The sequence below is a fragment of the Lissotriton vulgaris genome, chromosome 4_1 (genome assembly GCF_964263255.1).
Source record: "Lissotriton vulgaris chromosome 4_1, aLisVul1.2, whole genome shotgun sequence".
In the NCBI taxonomy this organism is placed as follows: domain Eukaryota; kingdom Metazoa; phylum Chordata; class Amphibia; order Caudata; family Salamandridae; genus Lissotriton; species Lissotriton vulgaris.
The window spans coordinates 838334571-838354998 of NC_141691.1; the positions used below are offsets into that span (position 1 = coordinate 838334571).

A 20428-nucleotide genomic window follows, 5' to 3' on the forward strand; every position below is an offset into this window, starting at 1 on the left:
AATCCATCATCGTTCTTTAGCTCACTGCGCCACCCCAGTTCAGACCCAGCTATATGCAAATCAGTCTTGACCCTGTGCCTCATGGGAACAGCCCAGCCGGGTCTTCCCTGGACCGGAAACAAGCATACTGGGACTGGTTTCGGGGTAACACCCCTGATCAGCCCGGCTAGCTTGAATCCAGTGGCAAAGTGAACAAGAGACCCGCGTCTGGGCATACCCTGCCAACTTAGGGCGAACAAAGCAAACACAAGGAGATGATAGACAGAGCGCAGAAACTTTTCAGACACTCACCACCAGTCACAGATCTGGGATGAATCCATCATCGTTCTTTAGCTCACATCACCTCCCCAGTTCAGACCCAGCTATATGCAAATCAGTTGTGACCCTGCCTCATGGGAACAGTCCAGCCCGAACTGCCAAGCCAGGTCTCCCCTGAACCGGAAACAAGCATTCTGGGACCAGTATCGGGGTAACATCAGCCAGGCTAGCTTGAATCCAGTGGCAAAGTGAGCAAGGGACCCATGTCTGGGCATACCTTGCCAACTTAGGGCAGACAAAGCAAACACAAGGATATGATGGATGAAGAACGGAAACTTATCAGACACTCACCCCCAGTCACACATCTGGGTTGAATCCATCATTGTTCCTTAGCTTACTTCATCCCAGATCTGTGACTGGGGGTGAGTGTCTGAAAAGTTTCAGCCCTCAGTCCATCATATTCTTTTGTTTTCTATAGTAATCTGGGTCACATACAGGGTTTACAAGACAACTGTCTTGCCTCTTAATTCATTAACGGTTCATGTTTTAATAAGTTGTTCACAGTGCAGTACGTGATGTATTAATGTCAGCTTCCACATGTTAAAGAAATAGACTTTTTGAATTTTGAAGAGTCTTTACCATATTTTATGTGTTGCTGATATACATAGCAAACATTTTCAGGGCTCAGCTTGTACATGGGCTCTAAGAGCCAAGCCAAACAATTGGCTCATCCCTGTCTCTCCCAGTTAATGTGTTGGCTCGCCCATCTCTTATAACATGCACAAATGTTTTGCAATCAGTCGTCTTGTTGCAAGCATGGAAAGGTTAACAACTACCAAGTGCACAATATCGCTGACAGAATATCCAAAACAAAAATATTGTGTAGACATAATATTGTGTCAAAATAATGCAACTATAATGCAAGGGTGGTTGCGCTGAGGGAATGATTGTTTATAGGCAGGAAGATGTTTACATAGAAACAACAAAAATGAGGAGAAATTAAACAGTTCCTGTGGCGATATGGGCTTGTAAGTATGCCCCTTTGTATCTCACCTCTCCGCCACTATTAGGACTCAGCTATTGCTTGACAGGCCACATTGTTCATAATGACAATGTTTATTAGTGTCCCTAATTTGATTGAATGCTTTTTATCAAGGGATGCTGTCTTTGCTGAGCTCGATTCCACTTTTCCGAGACTCAGAACTTCAACCTCCTTTAACATAACATGGTAGTCTTCAAAGTCTTGATCCAAAATAAACTAATGGCACTCTCAAAGATCTGGGCAGACCTTCCATCAGAGAACAAGAGAAGAGATGCAAACAAGGATGCTCTTGTGGCGATTGCCACAGACAACCTAAAGAGGACTTTCTCTAAAGCCATAAAGGAATGCTACTTCCCATCTGTGAAGGTTTTTTTCCAATAGGTACTTTACCCTCTCACATATTACTTATATAGACATCCTTCCCAGTCATCCAGCAGAATACTTCCTTCTGCTGATTCCTTTGTCTTCTTGAGCACCTAGCGGTGCTGCACCATCTGTGTCTGCAGAACCATATCGGAGTGATCACTAGAGGTGACATAGAAGCACTATCCACTCCAATGTTATGTCTAATTTCATGACTGAACAGGGGCACATTACAATATAAATGTCCAGTATTTAACAATGTATTCTCTTGTTACTTCAACCTCCTCCCAAATCACTCAGAATCTCTATGTGTAGAGAATCAGTTTTTATTAATAAACATTAAAGGTCTGATTTAGGAACTGGCTTACTCCGAACAATGAGACGAACATCGTGATCCACCTTATTACAACTGCATTAGGACATAACGCACTTGTAATAAGGCAGAAGGGGTATCAGTTGTGATGGAATACATGTCCCCAAAATATAAGGCAGGCCCTAAGTTTCTATGCAACATTTAAATTAGTATTAAATATGTTTTGAGCAAATAACAACAACAAAGGCATGTGGTGTTTGTTACAAATAAACATAATATATTTGGTCATAGGTATTAACATTATAAAGTAAGAAATCCAAAGTGCATGAGTAACTCCACCCCCTGTTCAGATCTATTCTTATATTATTTTCCCTTGGGAAATTATTTTACATTTTCAATTTAGACTCCCTATTTTCCTGAAAGATTGAAGGATTATCCTATATTTTATGTGAGGTATAGTGGTAAGACAGGACCACAGGCATTTGAGAAGAATACACTGAGGATTCTCTTCCCATTCTCTGTCCATGAATGTTTCTGGACTATAAAAAATTACCACATTACTATTAAACAAAATAACAACATAATTCTTATCACCCTCGATCTCTGTACTATCGTTATAAAATGTAAACAAGTGTCCTCAATGTAAACTTACGTCAACAAAATGTAGATATCAATGATTAGTGTTCAGTTGATATAAGTTCACTGTAATTTACTATCAAGTGTGTTCACATCTCATCATTTATACCTTAACCATCACCTGGTAAGATACATTCAGAAGCCTCCCCCCTGCCAACCAACTAAACTTAACCATATTTGCTGCTTGAGAGCCCCTACCTACAGCACCTATGTTACAAAGGATACTATTATCAATAGACAAACAATATCTTACTCTTTTGACAGGAAAGGGTTCCTCGCTAGATTCCATGCTCATGTTATGATTACGCATATTGTTCTTATTGCTTGTTTTTACACTTTGTGTTGAACACATCAATGACTTAATTAGAGTAATGTACTCATCCAAAGAGTCTTGAGAACTCATGATCTGAATCTGGTCTGAAGCTTCAGCGATTTTAGTGGAAGTCTGTTCCATGCCAACCTAGTCAAATACAAAACATATATGTTTATAAATGTTTATTACTCAGAAACCTTACCTAGATGCAGTACAACTATGTCTTGTCATGAGAAGTATCACTCAAGCAAGCCCTCAAGGGGAAGATCATCTCAGAGTGCAGTCATGTAACCCGCTGACACCATCTATCTCACATGTACACGTAGATCCTGAATACACTGCAAAACTGCTCTGGCACAAGCAGCCTTTGAAGAAGCTTAAGGATTCGTAAGACTGGCAAATGGACAGCCCTGATTAGGTGCCCTGACAATTGTGTAAAGGAAGAAGACTTCGCCTGATGAGGTGCCCTTAAAATGAAGGCTTTTCAACATAATACCTCTGATGAAGCTCTGTAAGCAAATCTATGGAGCACTTTCTTAATTTTGATCCAAAGTGTGTCTTCCATTAGTACAAGTGAGCATGGTTGAGCTAAGAGGAAACTCTCTAGGTAGAATAGGAAATGTGTGTCTGCCCAACAATAGGAGAGTAAGCAGGCATGAAGGAAACCAGACCTGTGTAACTGAAGGGCAACACTTCTGCCCACTCTCTTTCTCGTTCTAAGGCATGTGCTTCAGTCCCGTCAGTCGAGGAGATTTGACCAACTGAAGGGTGGTGCAATAGCAGAGTATTTCTATCAATGTCATTAATAATGTTATTGATATTGTTGTCTTTTGTATGAAACTGGATAATGAAGCAATGACTTGTAATAAAGAAAGTATTTCAAAAGTTAAGTATGGAATGTGTGAGTCTTTCTACTTATGAACTTAAAGTATTTGAATAGCTATAGGGTGGAAACTTATTTATGGGTACGTAAGTTGCAAATCAACAAAACAGATATTACTTTGACAATGACAGTAAGTCAACTGACCATTACAACAAAACCTTGGTAGGTTCCACACAGAGCTAAAATTATAATAAATGACACCTACAATCATAGCACCATATACAAGGCTCCCACATTACAGACTTTCAGGTAGGCCTGCTACAATTCCCTACAGTCCCGTTCTCCCCAAACCGTACATTTCTTTTGCATCTTAGTGCAAGCATATTTTCAGGTCTCTGGAGCAACTCAAGTACAGAAGTTCAGCACAGGTATACAACAGTGATAATGCCCAGCAATCAAACTCCACCTGAATGAAGTTGACTAGTAGTGACTCTAAAGGAACATGTTTTTCGTTGTCTTTTAGTATGTGTGGCAACAGATGCACTCTTTGTAACATAAAGCTCATCTTTCTTTGGGGTCCTATTTTATTTGACTAGGATCTTACCTCACATTCATGAAAATTATTTGACTCATTTTTGTTGCGAAACGGATTCACAATATCAGTAAAAGAACTCTGCTCCTGTAATAAAGGAGAAACTAAAGAGGAATCCGATTTTGTGAGGAACGAGGAGACTTCCTTGTTGGGCGATTCTCTCACGATACAGTCAAGCAAGGGCTCCTGCATGATAGTTAGTAGACTTGCATCACACTGAAGGATCTGATCATCCATAGGCATCTGGATAACATCTGTACACTCAAACTCTTTGGTGGGTCCATCTTTTATTACATCCTGCTTTGTTACATCCTGCTCCTTTCCGTGGTCAACAATCTTGGTCTCTGTGAGTGGCTCATCAATGGCTGATAGCTCCTCAATGCCAAACTCCAGTATTAAGGTATGGTTGCTGAGGACTTTCTTGCAGCCATATGCAAAGTCAGATTCATGACTGATGGGTGCAGTGTCACTTTTACTTGAGGATAACTTGCTTTTCATGGAATAGTCTTCAACATCTGCATCTAGTTGGGAAACAGAAAGAAAGAATTTATTAATCTCTACCAATTAATCTTCACTGTTGGTATATTTCAGAAATTCATCTAGCATCTAGTTATGATCCCCAAAACATTAAATCATTCCTCTTTAGGAACCAGACTGTAATTGTGGTAAAACAGAAATTATACAAATCCTCCTTGCCAGCCACCATTTTAGAGTGCACCTTAAAGAAGGAAATAGATAGTCAGAAACCTCATGGCAAGTCGGGGAAGAAGAAAGGGTGGTTAAGCTGTGGAAAGGTTGTATGACATTACTACGAATGCCTTTACCACGCATGCCTTTACCAAGCATCCTTTACTATGCAATGTGTTTACCACACCGTGCCTTTCCCACACAAGTCTTTACAATGCATATGCCTTACCACAAATGCATTTACAAAGAAATGGTAAGCATATATCAGTAAGTGAAACCCCTATTTTTATAGATGCATATATATATACACACACACACACATATATATCTGTGTGTACATATATATATATATATATTCCCTTATCAACCCTTAAACTCACCCACCACTAAACCTTACCACCAAATACCCTTACCCACCCGAACCCTAAAAAATAACTTTACCACCCAATACCCGTACCTACTCCTAAACTCTAAAGACACTCTCACCATCCCATAGCCATACCCACCCCTAAATCCACAAAATACCCTAACCCCCAATACGCTCACCCACCCCAAAACCCTAAAAATATCCTTATAACCCAATACCCTTACCCACCCCTACACCTTACGGATACCCTTAACACCCAATACTCCTACCCACCTTTACATCCTAAAAACACCTTTACCACCCAATACCCTTGCCTACCCCTAAACTCTAAAAATACCTTTACCACCCAATACTCTTACCCACCCCTCAACACCAAAACTACCAATACCGACCAATACCCTTACCCACCCTCAACCCTAAAATCACCCTTACCACCCAATAACCTTGCCCACCCCTAAACCCAAATATACCCTTACCAGTCATTAACACTACCCACCCCTAAAACCTAGAAAACAACTTTACCACCCAATACCCTTCCAACCCAAACCCCTAACTATACCTTTACCACGCAATACCCTTACTCGTCCTTAAACCCCAAAATCACCCTGACCACTCAATACCCTTACCCACCCCTAAACCCTAAAATATCGTTACCCACATATATAATAGGTAGAGGATGTATTAGGGTTTAGGGTTGTGTAGTAAATATACTAACTATAACTTGTGCCCCAGACATGCACTGCTTACGACCTCGCTTATTACATCACTCATGACTTGTTCTATGACATCATTTATGACAACACTGATGAAATCTCAAATGACATCACTGATTACATCATCCAATGCGTGTTAGTTTATTTTATAGTTTACATAGTAGCAAGAAGCTATCTAATTACTTTTCTGGGTCATTGTGTGCAGCTTGAATTCAGCTAATGTGTGTGTTTACAAAATGCATGTGCTCTTAATGCACCATAGCTGTGCAGAGGTATTGAACATGTTATCATTTTTTTTTATTCAAAAGTAACTCTGTGTGCAGATAAAAGTTGATTTGTGCTCATTATGTTTCACACACGTTTTTTGGTTCTACACAAAAAGTTTCATATAGGAGAAAGACTTTTCCTTAGTAGATACTAACTTTTGTAAGCTGCCTTGAGTTACTAGAAAGAATCTTGTCAGCATGATCTTTTATACTTAACATAGAAGACTGTGTGTACCAAGAACAAAGATATGCATGTGTGCTAGTTTTGGTAGAATAGATGAGCTATCTGTAAAATGTTCACCACCATTTGAAGGATGCAGGTAGTACGTTTTTTAGCCTTCAGATTATGGTTATTTTTAGCAAACAGTGTTTTGTTTTGTACAACTGTTGCAAAGAGTGTATACTGTTATTTTTATTGTTATTCAGACGTGTAAAGCGCACTGTAATCCGACGGGTATCCTGGCACTGGGATTCATGTGCACTGCTGCCATAGTTCCCAGGGACCAAGTTACTATACAGGGACATACGCTCTGAGGAATAGCCAGGTTTTTATTTTCCTTCTGAACTTCAACAAATCCTGCATCTGTCTTAGATCATTTGGAAGACCATTCCAGGGCTGTGCTGCAGCAAAACTGAAAGCTCTTCCACCCGATTTTACTCTTTTAATCCTGGGTATTTGTACCAGGTTAGCCGAGGAGGAGCGTACACTGTGGGTGGGGGCATACCAGCTGAACTTAGTCTGCAACGGTTTAGGCCCCACCCAAATAGTGATTTGAATTGTATCCTCTGGAGTACAGGGAGCCAATGCAGCTCCGCCAGAGATGGAGATGACTATTGTGGTCTTGATAGGGCAAGCTTTGCAGCCACAGTCTGGATCCTCTGGAGTCTCCCAATCAGATACCTTGGGAACTCCAGCAGCAACGCATTGCCATAGTCCAACCGGTTTAGAAAAACACTCCTTACTACTTGTGCTCGTGCCTGAGTTGGTAACAACAGAATAATCTTTCAGAGTATTCTAATGAGCGAAAAGCTGCTTCCCACGATTTTATTTACTTCAGTATCTAGGTTCAGCTTATCATTGAAGCTAACCCCTAGATTACGTACCATTGCAACGGTTAACAAAGATGTCTCTGTGAGGATGCGCCAAAAGACCAATGGAATTGAAAATGGCACTTTACTTGCTGCACAGCAAAGTATCTCCGTTTTATCGCCATTAAATTGCAAGGAGTTATTTCTCAGCCAGTGCACCGTTTCTTGCATACGGGCGTGAAATTTCCCAGCGACACCGCTTGATCTCGCTCCAGCAATAAAATAAGCTGTGTATCCTCTGCGTAATTCACAAGGCTGTAATTATGTGACTTGATGACCACAATCAGAGGGCTCATATAAGTGTTAAACAATATTGGGCTGATTGCAGAACCCTGGGGTACCCCATGCCTAATATCAACGAAATCCGATTGATAGGGGGGGGAGCCACCGCCTGATGTCTATTTGCCAGGTAAGATTGAAACCATTCCAGGGCTACGCCCACCACCCCTACTCTCCAATCTTGCTAGAAGAACTGCATGGTTGACTGTATCGAATGCGGTAGACAGGTCCATTAAAATCAGTACAGCGAATTGTACCCTGTCTGCTCGCATTCGAAGATCATCCAAAATGGTCACCAGAGCTGTCTCCGTCCCACGACCTGGGCGAAAAACAAACTGCATGTCCTTCAACTTGTTATTACTCTCCAGAAACTGAGAGAGTGCCCTACTCACCAGGCGCTCTGTGATCTTCACTGGAAAGGCTAGGAGGGAGATGGGCCTATAACTCTTAGTGCAGGCTGGGTCAAGCGCAGGTTTTTTCAAGAGAGGTGTTATTATTGCTTGCTTCCAGCTTAACGGTACCAACCCGCAACTCAAGGGTTGGTTGCACAACTGTCAAAGTATTGGGAAGAGTTCAGGTTCTAACTCCTTCCAGATTTTATGAGGGAGGGGATTCATAGGGAAGCCAGAGGAAACTCTTAAGGCTATCTTGTTAAACTCCTCCTCGGAGCGAAGATCAAAATGATCTAAAAAGACCAACTGATCCGCTGACTTATCCCCACCATCCCAACCTTCTTGCTTACTTGGTGATGAGCTACTATTTATCTCACCAGATATGACCAGGTTATCCAGTTTCAGTCCTTTAATGATTTTGCTTATTTTTTCCTCGAAAAAGGTGGCTAAACTGTTTCATAACTCCTGAGTAGGCAGAATCTTAATTTTAGTGCAATCTGGACTGGCAATATCCTTCACAATTTTAAAGATACTCTTGGTGCTATTGGGCGCCTTCAGGGTAACTTCTGCATAATGTTCTGCTTTTGCAGTCCCAATTTCCTTTTTATAGCTACCTATTTTCTCCTTCCAAGTAGCTTTATCTGTTTCTGCATGCGCCTTCCTCAGTTGCCGCTCTGCCTGTTTGCATTCTTTTTTTTAAAGTCCTCAGTTTTTCATTGTACCACGGGGCAGAAGGTCTACCCAACTTCCTAATATTCTTTAAAGGGGCAATCTGATGAAGCTTTCCAGTGACATGTCTGCAGAAAGTTGCATATTTGTGTTCCACCTGTTTCTTGGGATCAAAAGACCCATTGACATTAAAAACAGGGGACTGTTCATAGTAGATTTGTTTCAATACTCTGTGGTGCATTTCTCATGCGAGTTTCACTGTCTGTAAACAGTGTGATAAAAGTGCTCTTTTTTCAACTAATATCAACTTCATTTCTTAATGTAGGCTCTTTAAGTGTCATGGCTTTGATACAGATAAAAACTGTCCATAATAGGACATTTGTTTTTAAACTGTTTAAACTGATATTCACTATTTTGGCTTTGTGCCAGCAATTGTATAGATATTGAACACTGCAGTCAATAAGAGTTTCCCATATATCTGTGGTTGATTGTTAATTTGTCCTATGCTACCTGTAAAGTGTATGCTATAGGCTCAATGTTTCATATTATGCTTGTTTTCAGCATCTAAGTGAGTTGTTTGTGTGCTGGCAGCAGTAATGAGTGTTTTCTCCTACAGTAGGGTGTGTGGAGGTATTGGTCTCTCTGTGAGACCTTTCTTTGTAATGATAGGTGTGCCTAGTAGAGTGTAGGGCAGGAGCGGGCTCTTCTTTCAGATCTCTCCCTCACATAACAGGTGTGCGTAGTAGGTTGTGTGGAGGGTCTAGCCTCTCTGTTGAGACCTCTCTCTGAAGTCATGAGTGTGCGTAGTAGGGTGTGGAGAGGGACTGTTCCCTCCTTTCAGACATCACTCTTAGATGACCGGTGTTCGTAGTAGGATGTGTGGAAGGATTGGCCTCTCTGCTGAGACCTCTCTCTGTAATGATGGGTGTGCATAATAGGGTGTGGCGAGAGTGTGGCCACTCTTTTTAGACAACTCTCTCAGATGACAGGTGTGCAGATAGGGTGTGGGGAGGGACTGCCCTCTCCTTTCAGACCTTTGTCGCAGATGATGGGTATGCGAAGTAGGGTGTGTGGAGGTACTGGCCAGTCTATGTAATGATAGGTGGGCGTAGTACGGTGGGAGGAGGGACTGGGCTCTCCTTTTAGACTTTTATCTCAGATAATGGGTGTGCGTAGTTGGGTATTTGGATGAGCCTTAACTCTACTCACAACTGTTCTCAAACCAATGAGCATAAAGAGTAGACTCTGATAAACACCACCTCCAGTAAGACTCCTTATACAGTGATAAGTGTGCATAGCAAAGCGTATTCTAACATCACCTACTCCTCCCTACTTGTCACGATCCTGTAAGTCTTGCGAGATCGTACCATTTAAAAAAATATTTTACCATCTAATCATAACATTACTTATCTCTTATACACTTCCTCTCAAATACAAGGACACAACATGCATTCCTGCTAACAGAATGTATTGAGAACTTTTCTACTCCTTTGTACTATTCACAAATCTGCGAGAGTCCCACAATATCATAAAACATTAGTTAAAAACAATTATACATGTCTTATCTTGACAGTAGTTATCCCTTAGACACCTCCTCTCTAACTCTAACTTTCTGCTGCCTTCTTATATAGCTTTTTTACTTCATTCCCACAACAACTCCTATTTTTAACGGTAAAAAGTAATGGTGGCTATTCCATTGCTAGCTTTTCAACAGCCAGCTAATCAGAGCGTTCGCTCTTGAGGGAGCCTCTCACACCTGCAAGAGTGTGAAGGCTCATTGGAGAAATGGGCCTTTGGACCAATCACAGGGCTCCAGATTGATTTTGTGCTCTTGAGGGGCACCCACGGGACTCTCGCAAGCCCAACTGCCAAAATATAAAATTATTTTTTACCCTATATCTCTCAAAAACTACTGAACTGATTTATGCAAAATCACAAAAAGCACAATCTGTGGAACAAGATCTAACTTCCTGCTGAATTTGGTGTAATTCCGTTCAGCAGTTTTTGCTGTAGACATGTCTAAATATGTCTATGGAAAATGCATGGAGATTTTATGTTTTGGGACCCTCTTTTTCTCGGCTCCCACTTGACTGATCACCCCGAAACTTTCCAGAAATGCGCTGTGGTCGATAAACTTTTTTTAAAGAAAGTTTTATGATTTTGTGGAGATTCATCAAAAGGGGCCAATGTTACTGTCAAACCTAAAAAACTCTCAATCTATGGAAAACCAGAACTATCTATAACTACCTACTGGCAACCACCAGTATATGTATGTATGTATATGTATGTATATATATATATATATATATATATATATATATATATATATATATATATGTATGTGTGTGTGTGTATGCATGTATATATATATCTATATGGAAGAAGAACTCGTCAAGGAAATTCCAGCACTACCACGATCGTTTACAGACTGGAAAAGACGAAGAGAGGAACCCAGAAATAATGCCAAACAAAGTGCGTTTTATTCCTGCTCAATTTTGCTCAGCATGCCCGCCATTACGCGTTTCGACAGTATCCACTGTCTTGATCACATGATGTGATCGCAAAGCCACAAGGGAAAAATATACAACATCAATGACACAAAAGGTGGACTAAACGTAACCACCCACATATGTAAACAAGTTTACAAAAGTTTACGGAAACAAACAGGGGACTATGCAAATAATTCATAGCTTTCCTGGTCATGGATACAACCCACAGTGGGTATATGAATAATGTAATATCATAATATATGTACAATTGTGCAACATAGAGCAAATAAATAAATATATATATATATAAATAAATTAATAGATATATACATATAAATATATAAGACATAAAAACACAGTGTTGATTTCATTATTCCAAAGACCACGTTTCCTAACTTTTGAAAAAATATGTATAAAATGTATCCCAAGTGGGAATCTCTATTAAAGAGTCTAGTGCTACATGTAAACAATAAACTTTGTAAACATGGACAAATCTACCTGTTATTCCCATTATGTGGCATAGAGCAGACATTGTAGCAAAGTGCAAAATAAATTGATAAAAGTGCTAAGTGCAAGTGAATAATTTTTCTGAAATTGTGAAAGGAGGAGCCTCTCCCTATAAAATCAGACTGATGTTATTGAACAGCTACATACCATAGCACACGATGGTACAGAAACCCAATAGAAGTATAGATAGTGGCTACCATTTAGTATGAAATATGTCTTTTTGTCTTCAATAATGTAAATGGGTGAATGCCCATGTTTGTAAAGCCAATTATTAAGGAGTCATAAACAGGTATAAAGGTCCTCACTAGCGTTTAAACCTCCAGGGGTACGACTGTTTAGTTCCAAGATGTAACGAGTTTCTAAGACCCTCAGAAGTGCATCCCTATTGCCTCCTCTCTTGAGGGGCAAGATACAATCAATGACATAGTAAGTGAGATGTCTTGGGTCACTCTCATGGGTATTTTGAAAATGGCGCGCCACCGGATAGGATTGATCTTTGTTGGAAATTGCTCTTATGTGCTGCAGTATTCTCCTGTGAACCGGAGGCCGGGTACTCCCTACATACCGGAGGTCACAGGGGCACTGCAGCACATACACAGCAAACTCCGTTTTGCAGGATAACTGTTTAGTGATGAGCACAGGATCATCTTTGAATGGTGTATAGTATTGTGATTTGTTGCACCCATTGCAGCTGGAACATTTTAAAAAACCCTTTCTTAGATTCATAAAAGTTTTTGATATAGGTTGTTCCAGATGATTTTTGACCAGCCTGTCTGACATAGAGGTTGATTTTCTGAAGGAAAATTCTGGTCTCCTACCAACTAAACCCCCGATGACAGGATCCCCCGTCACCAGGTTCCAATTGCGACTGAAGATCCGCCGCATCTCCTTGTGTTGCTGGTTATATGTGACCACCACCCTTGAGGATTCTGATAGAGTGTCTGGATGAATAGAGCCCGGCTTGGGTTTAGGTGCCAGTATCTGGGCTCTTGATATGATACTAGAGCGCTCCATTGCCCTGGCAATAGTTTTTTCAGAATATCCCCGCGCCAGGAAGCGTAATTTACTCGCTTCCATAGCTTTGGCACACTCCCTTTCGTCACTACATATTCTTTTGATACGAAGCATCTCTCCAAAGGGGATGCTTTGTATCAAGTGGTGGGGATGTTGACTAGCCGCGTGCAGGATAGTGTTGCCTGCTGCTTTCTGTACAGCCTCGTCGCTAATTTTCCTGCATCAATGTATACCTCTATGTCCAACAAGCATAACTGAGATGTACTTATGGTGGATGTAAATTCAAGATTCAGGTAATTCCTATTTAGTTGTTCTACGAATTGATGTGCTTCCTGCATGGTACCTTGCCATATAAAGAAAAGGTCATCTATATACCTCAAATAGAGGGGAACATGATTCGTCATGCTGGCCTGATGTTGTACCATGAGGACCTGTTCCTCCCACCAGCCCATGTGCAAGCACGCCAGGCTGGGAGAAAAACAGGCCCCCATAGCTACCCCTCTAGTCTGTTGATAGACCTGATTGTTGAACAGAAAATAATTCTGTTCTAAGCAGATCTTGATCATGGCAATAAGCATAGAATTGTGGGAAGAAAAGTTAATCGCCCTTCTGTTCAAAAAATAATTGACAACTCTGATACTGTCCATGTGTCGTATAGACGTATACAAGGACGTAACATCCAAACTCATAAGTATACAATTAGCATTCCAAGCAATGTCATTCAATTTTCTGACAAAGTCAGATGAGTCCTGCACATAAGAATCAAGATTTTTTACACTGTCCTGCAAAAAATATTCAATGTATGTTGACATGTGTTCAGTGGAACTGTTAATTGCTGAAATTATTGGTCTCCCGGGAGGAATCTCTGTATGCTTGTGAACTTTAGGAAGCAAGTAAAATGAGGGTATGACTGGAATTTCTTTCTTTAGAAACCCAAATTCTTCCTTTGGAATTAAATTCCCACTCTTCCATGCAACAAGCTTGGCATTTTGATCTTCCCATGCCAGTCTTACTGCTCCCAAGTTGCTCTTTTTGTAACAGGAATGGTCTTGTAACTGCTTCTCCGCTTCCTGTATATACATTAGTCGGGGCTACAAAACTACATTTCCACCCTTATCCGCTTGGCGGATCACAATGTTGCTGTCGGATTCAAGCTATATATATATGTGTATGTGTGTGTGTGTATGTATGTATGTATATATATATATATATATCCCAGCGTAGTTTTGGCAAAATCCAAGCCCCAAACACGGCGGGCAACACGGCAGGGAATGCCACTCCCACAAGATTCCAACAAAATCCAGTCTAAGAAAATAAATAACTTTACTGGTGCCGTGGCCACGTTTCATGAACGGTCTTTATTTTTAGGCTTTCGGGCAAACCCGACGCGTTTCGCAGTTACCTCACTGCTTTGTCAAGGGTGATTCAATAAAGTGCACTACAAACATTTAAAGGTGCAAGGTTCACACTTTGATAAACATAGTAGAAATACTTCCGTTTTTAGATTTCAAACAGAGTAAACAAAATTCATTTTCTTAATGCCCAGGAAATACATTCATTAATCAGGTTATTTACATACATTCAGCCCTTGTGGGCAAGTATTGTTAACTAATTAATAATAGGTCAAAGAAACAAAAATTCATCCATTACACCTTTTAAGCTTGTGGTATTTCATCTCTACATGATGATATATATGTGTATGTGTGTGTGTGTATGTATGTATGTGTATATATATATATATATATATATATATATATTTTTTTTTTTTTTTCACTGAAAAAACCATAGGTTTCACACCAGTTATAGTTAGCTGAACATTTTACTCATACAAAATCATTGAAATTCCCACGTTATAGTTAGTTGGACTCACTATAACTTGCGCGCCCGCAATCCACTGCTGATGATGTCATATATTATGCTTCCAAAACAAGATCTTCTATTGGTCCAACAGAAGATTTTGTTTTAAAAGCGTTATATTGATGACGTTATCATGATCTGGGAAGGCAACAGGGCTAGCTTGGAGGAATTCCACAGTTGTTTGAACACCAGAGATGAGTGGCTAAAATTCACCTATATAGCCGACAGCAAGAGTCTTGATTTCCTAGACATTAATATCTTTGCAGAGAATGGCACTCTACAAACTAAAACTTACTTCAAGCCAACAGTGAAAAACAGTCTACTCTCATACAAGAGTTTCCATCCCCGTCCTCTGAGGGAAAATCTACCCTATAGTCAATTTCTACGACTTTGACTCAACTGTAGCAAAACCCAGGATTATAAGTTACAAGCAGAAGATCTGTACACCAAGTTGAGACTTCGAGAATACCCTGAGAAGACCATCAAAAAATGAAAAAAAGGGCTATAAACCCAACCAAGAGAAAGCTTACTGGGTACCACCCCTAGAATAACAGAAAAGGACTTGACTACCTGTGTAACCATCAACAATGTAGCTTCAAACAAAATAAAGAAGATAGTTAACAAGAACTGGAGAATCATTACATCAGGAGCACTAAACTGGCCGAAGCCTAGGTTCGCGAAGAAGAGGACAAGGAACATTAAACACATTCTGGTTCACACCCGACCACTACCACCAAAACGAGGTGACCTAAGACCACAACTATGGGACAATCCTCTGATGGTGGGGCATTACCCTAGCGGTTCCTGCTCTGTATGCGATTTAACCTCAGTAACAAAAACTCTACAACTTCTACCAGACCTTAAGTGGACCATCAGGTACCATACGAACTGCAACACTACTCACGTCATTTACATGTTCACCTGCCCATATGGTCTACGATACATTGGTATGACTTGTCGTAAACTCAAACAACGAATAGGTTAACACAGAAGCAACGTCAAATGCCAAAGAATAACGACGAAATTAAGCGGTCACTACATAGAGGCAAAGCATATGACAAATGACCTGAGATGGGTGATTCTAGAAACCCTGGCCACAAAAACACACAATGCAGAAAGGGTACTATTCGAAAAAGAACAGAGATCGGTCCATCGCTTACGAACTGACGAATGTGGACTCAATGACAATATCCCTTGGTTAAGCCTTAACCACTAAAGAGCCAGTAACTGACATGAACCAACACCGGCTGTACATTTCCCTCTAAACGAAATCAATTGACAATATGAACACACTCTGAGCAACACACAAACCTAGTCGAAGTTCTTTCCCTTAAACCACCCCTTGATGGAGCTGATCTTTCTAAGTAAGAATTCAAAGCATGGTCCATTAGAAGACAACTGTGTCTGTAAAAAATCTGTCAATAGGGTCTAATAGAAGGATCATACAATGAGCCTACATGATGTATATTACAAGACCCACAAGGGTCACCATAAAGATCTCCACAAACTTCACGTTTCCTTAACGAAAGATCTGAAGCCTCAGGCAGAGTCAGCACAAGTCGTGCACTTAATTCACTTATTTTTTGAGACAATACGCAATATTTCCAACTCCAGGGGGAATATATGCTTAACCCGTTTACCGCGGCCCCGATTTTCCCGCAGTGCAGCACTTCCGCAAAACGGACGGGGCCGCATCGGCCATTGGCCGACGGCAGCAGTGGGGAGGTAGTGCTGCCGTCGGCCAATGGCCGACGGCAGCAAGGAAAGGGTTAATGGCCACTAGATCATTATTCTTTGTATTTTTATTTAGGTTAAGTTGTTTGATTCGTACTTAATCGTCATAGGCGGTGAAAGGTTTTCTGCAGTTCGCAAACAACATGTCTTATTACATAACCTAGGTACCCAAGGTAGGATAATATACGAAACATTACCAGAACCAGAGTGGGAAGAAGATGATGATGATCGAGATGTTTTCAAAATTTCTCTCTTGAAGTAAGAAACGCATTTTGGTGACAAGATAAATGTATTTTTGGAACGACCTCAATTTCTTAGTCGTATCCAAGGGAAACAAGAATCTGTCATTGACTACGTAACAGCTTTAAGACACCTAACCAAGTTATGTGAATTTGGAGAACTCAATGACTCTCTTATCAGAGGTCATTTAGTTAGGTGCACCAATAATAATCATGTACAAGAGAAACTTCTGGCCAAAAATCCAACCTTAGGGGAGGCAATTAGCATAGCACAATCCATAGAACACACAGCTAAATGCATCAAAGAAATGAAAACACCCAATGAGGAAGTTGCAAGAATTAAAAATACCAATAGTACTTTTGACAATGGTATAGAAAAGGAAGTACTTGAGGTCAGAACCAGAGAAGTCAGAGTTAAAGGGGCGCTAGAGGGCGCACAAGTTGAATGGCCGCCATTCGGTGAGTCTCCTACTCCCCGGACCAAACATCCTACAAATATCCTCCTAAACTGGGATGAAAACAAGCTGCACTGCACCCGATTGTTGCTGCCACCTCGAACTGTGATCGGTGAAAGTTTCGGAGTGATCCGAAGCTGTGGGCCGGCCGGCAGAGGCTCTAAAATATTGCCCGACTGCAGGCCTGGAACCGCAGAGGTGACGCTGACCGGCAACTGCGAGCAGGATAGACCCCGGCTCGCCACAAGTGCAGTGGGCCCCGGGGAAGTGTAAGGGCTGCTGCTGGGAAGCGCAAGCCTAGAGGCAGCCGTGGACGAGGGGACCGCACCGAGACACAGGCCTGTAACACCCCTTCCCATGCCCCGCTACTGAAACCGTGATAGGGACCAAGTCCACGAGCGACAGAGATTGCTGATCTACCGAAAATTAATGTGGGGCTGGACATAGAGAATTCACGAGGCGCGTCTATGCCAGGCCTCCCCCAGAGTGGCGAACCGTCAGCTGCGCTGTTCCTGCCCCAGGAGGTACTGTGCTGGGCAACAAGGATTTAGGAGCTGGGACTCCCGGAATGCAACAACGCATGCATGCAGATTAAAAGAAACGTGAGCGACATACGATAATTAGCATTTGAGGCGGAGTACTGCGTGGGGTGCTGGCGAATTCTGAATGACCCTGCTTTGGTCGAAGTGGGAAGCATCAGTATCTGAAGACACCTGTGTGGCATCGTGCGAACAACCCGGTGCGGCTGTAGAGGTACGCTGTGGGCATGAGGCGGCCGCCTAGCTCTGCTCCCTAGGCCACTGGAGCTGTGGCTGATGTAGTGAGGCGCCTCCTGTGGCCTGGTTAAGATCGCACGGGGACCGACGCCAGCGCCAGGGTGGCACAGTTGGTAGCAGTCCGGCGGCGGGAAGGTGCACAGTTTTAATCCGAGGTAGTTGCAAATACGCCAAGTACTTGCTTGTGGTGCTGACGCGGAGAACGGAACGGGGACGGGAAGACCACGTGGATAGAGCCACTACGATCGCTGCCAGGGGAGCTGACCCTGTTGAGGGCTTCGTGTATCTGGAGGCAGTAGTGAGCGCCCAGTGCCGTCCACCTGGCTTGCTCACGGAAATCGGGAGTGATGGGGAAGCCTGATACGCGACAGCCAAAATTGACTTTTGAAACTGCGAAGAAGGGGTCTAAACCGCCGGCTGGAGAGAGCTCCTTGGACAATCCAGATATGCAGGCCGGAAGCGAGGGTTCCTCGGAACATGCGCCAAATTCTGCAAGAAATGCGGCAAGGCTTTGCCACTGTTGTGGATAAGGTAGATTGTATGTCCTCCAGGATGGATGCCCTCGTCCATAAGGTGGACCAACACGACGACCGCATTAAAGAAGCGGAGAGGAGAATCTCGGAGGCGGCTGACACAACGGCTAGCCACACCACACAGCTGGTGAGAATGGACAAACTCCTGCAGGATATTGCCGCTAAGAACAAGGATTTGGAAGCTCGGGGGTGACGCAATAACATCCGCGTCACGAGCATTCCCGAATTCACAGACACTGGGCATATGGAGGACTTTATTGAGAAGCTATTACTTACCTCTATAGGTGCTGAGAAGTTCTCTACGCAGTTTATAGTGGAGAGAGCGCATAGGTCCCTCGGTCCTAGACCAAAACCTGGAGCACCTCCAAGGCCCATTGTCGCACGCCTATTGAACTATAGAGACCGCAATGTGGCGCTAAGGGCAGCACAAACTAAACAGGAATTGACATACAATGTTGTCTCCTTCTTTATCTTTCCGGATTTCACCCCAATGGTGCAGGAGCAGCGTCGAAAAATTATTGAGGTTAAGAAAAAGTTGCGTGTGGCACAAATTGATTACGCACTGTTGTACCCTGCCCGCCTTCGGGTGACACACCAGGGCAGACAGCACTTATTTACGAGCCCTCAGCAGGGGGAGGACTTCCTACGGTCATTGCGGAAAGGCAACAAGGGCGGACCGGCACGTGATGCTGCTCAGCGAGAACGAGAGCATGGCACGGACAATGAGGACTGATTTGTGTTGCTGTACTACCGCAGACATTTCTGACTGTATCTAACTCTCAAGGTGGTTATGGATGATGGCCTTTGCTTCAAATATAGACATGGCGCAGAGGACAGCAGTGCTGCAGTAGTCCCAGTGGTAATGTATTCCGGGGACCGCTCTCCTCCCTCGTTTGACGCCTAATGGTGGAACAGGTCCGAGGGCGTGAGGGGGGGAGAGTGGTCGTGCTGCCCTCGGGCGGTTCCCCTAAAGGGAGTTCTCCTACGGGGTATTCTGTTCTTATTGATGATGTTGGGGTGGGGAAAGGGGTGAGGGTTGCGGGAGGATTACACGTACTGGCAAGTTGGGGTTGCTTCAGTGGGAGGGGGTGGGAACTCATGGGATGCTAGGGGGGGAAGACGGTTGACCAATATGGTCAGGGCACTATGCAGGCACAACATGCGATGGCAGCGAGTGGTGGTGATGTTGGGATGGTCCCAAAATTGATGACATTGCTGATGTGGGGATCAAACTGTGACAATGGAGACGCCTGGTGATACTAGAAATAAGCTGTTGACGATACTATCATGGAACGTGAGGGGCCTCAATAATCCAAGAAAATGTCAGCAAATATTATCTTATTTAGACAGGCACGGAGCGCAACTGGTGCTGTTACAGGAGACGCACACCCCTCCACACGCCACTCCCTCATTTGCAAACCGGTGGGGGGATGGTAGGTACTTCTCTTCCTACTCCTCATATGCTCGGGGAGTTGCAATACTGATTAAACGTAATGTCCCATTCCTGCAACAGGGTAAAGTAATTGATGCTGCAGGAAGATATGTGATAGTCTGGGGTAGAATGGGAGAATCCACGGTCACGGTGGTGAATTGTTATGCTCCCAATATAGATACACCTGAATTCTTTATACTTTTGTGGGGTAAGATACTAGACATAGGATCTGTGCATGTAATCTGGGGCGGAGATTTTAATGTGGCACTGGTCCCGACACTTGACAGGGCGGATGGACTGGCACAATATCACCCTAAATCAAGAGAGGTGCTGCAGGGCATAATGGAGGAAGGCTTGCTGGAGACACATACATCCTCAAACGCTAGAGGACACATCCTTCACTTCTTATACAGGGTCCTGGGCGCGGCTGGACTATTGTTTACTAACACATCACTTGGTGGGCACTGTGTCGAGTGTGAAACACCTGGCTCGCACGTACTCTGACCACTGTCCTGTGGTTGTTACCCTGCAGGTTCCGGGCATGGACTGCCCTACACCGCATTGGCGTCTACAACCCAAGGCGCTCCTAG

The 20428-nt window shown here is 42.7% G+C and overlaps 1 protein-coding gene across 1 annotated transcript in view; it reads right to left on the reverse strand.

The window, feature by feature from the left end:
- LOC147722654 (uncharacterized) overlaps positions 1-20428 on the reverse strand; it is a 532792-nt gene that overhangs the window by 336947 nt on the left and 175417 nt on the right. The window contains 2 exon segments of the mRNA XM_086967342.1: positions 2866-3052; positions 4321-4861. Of these exon segments, the coding sequence (XP_086823468.1) occupies positions 2866-3052; positions 4321-4861 (728 nt within the window).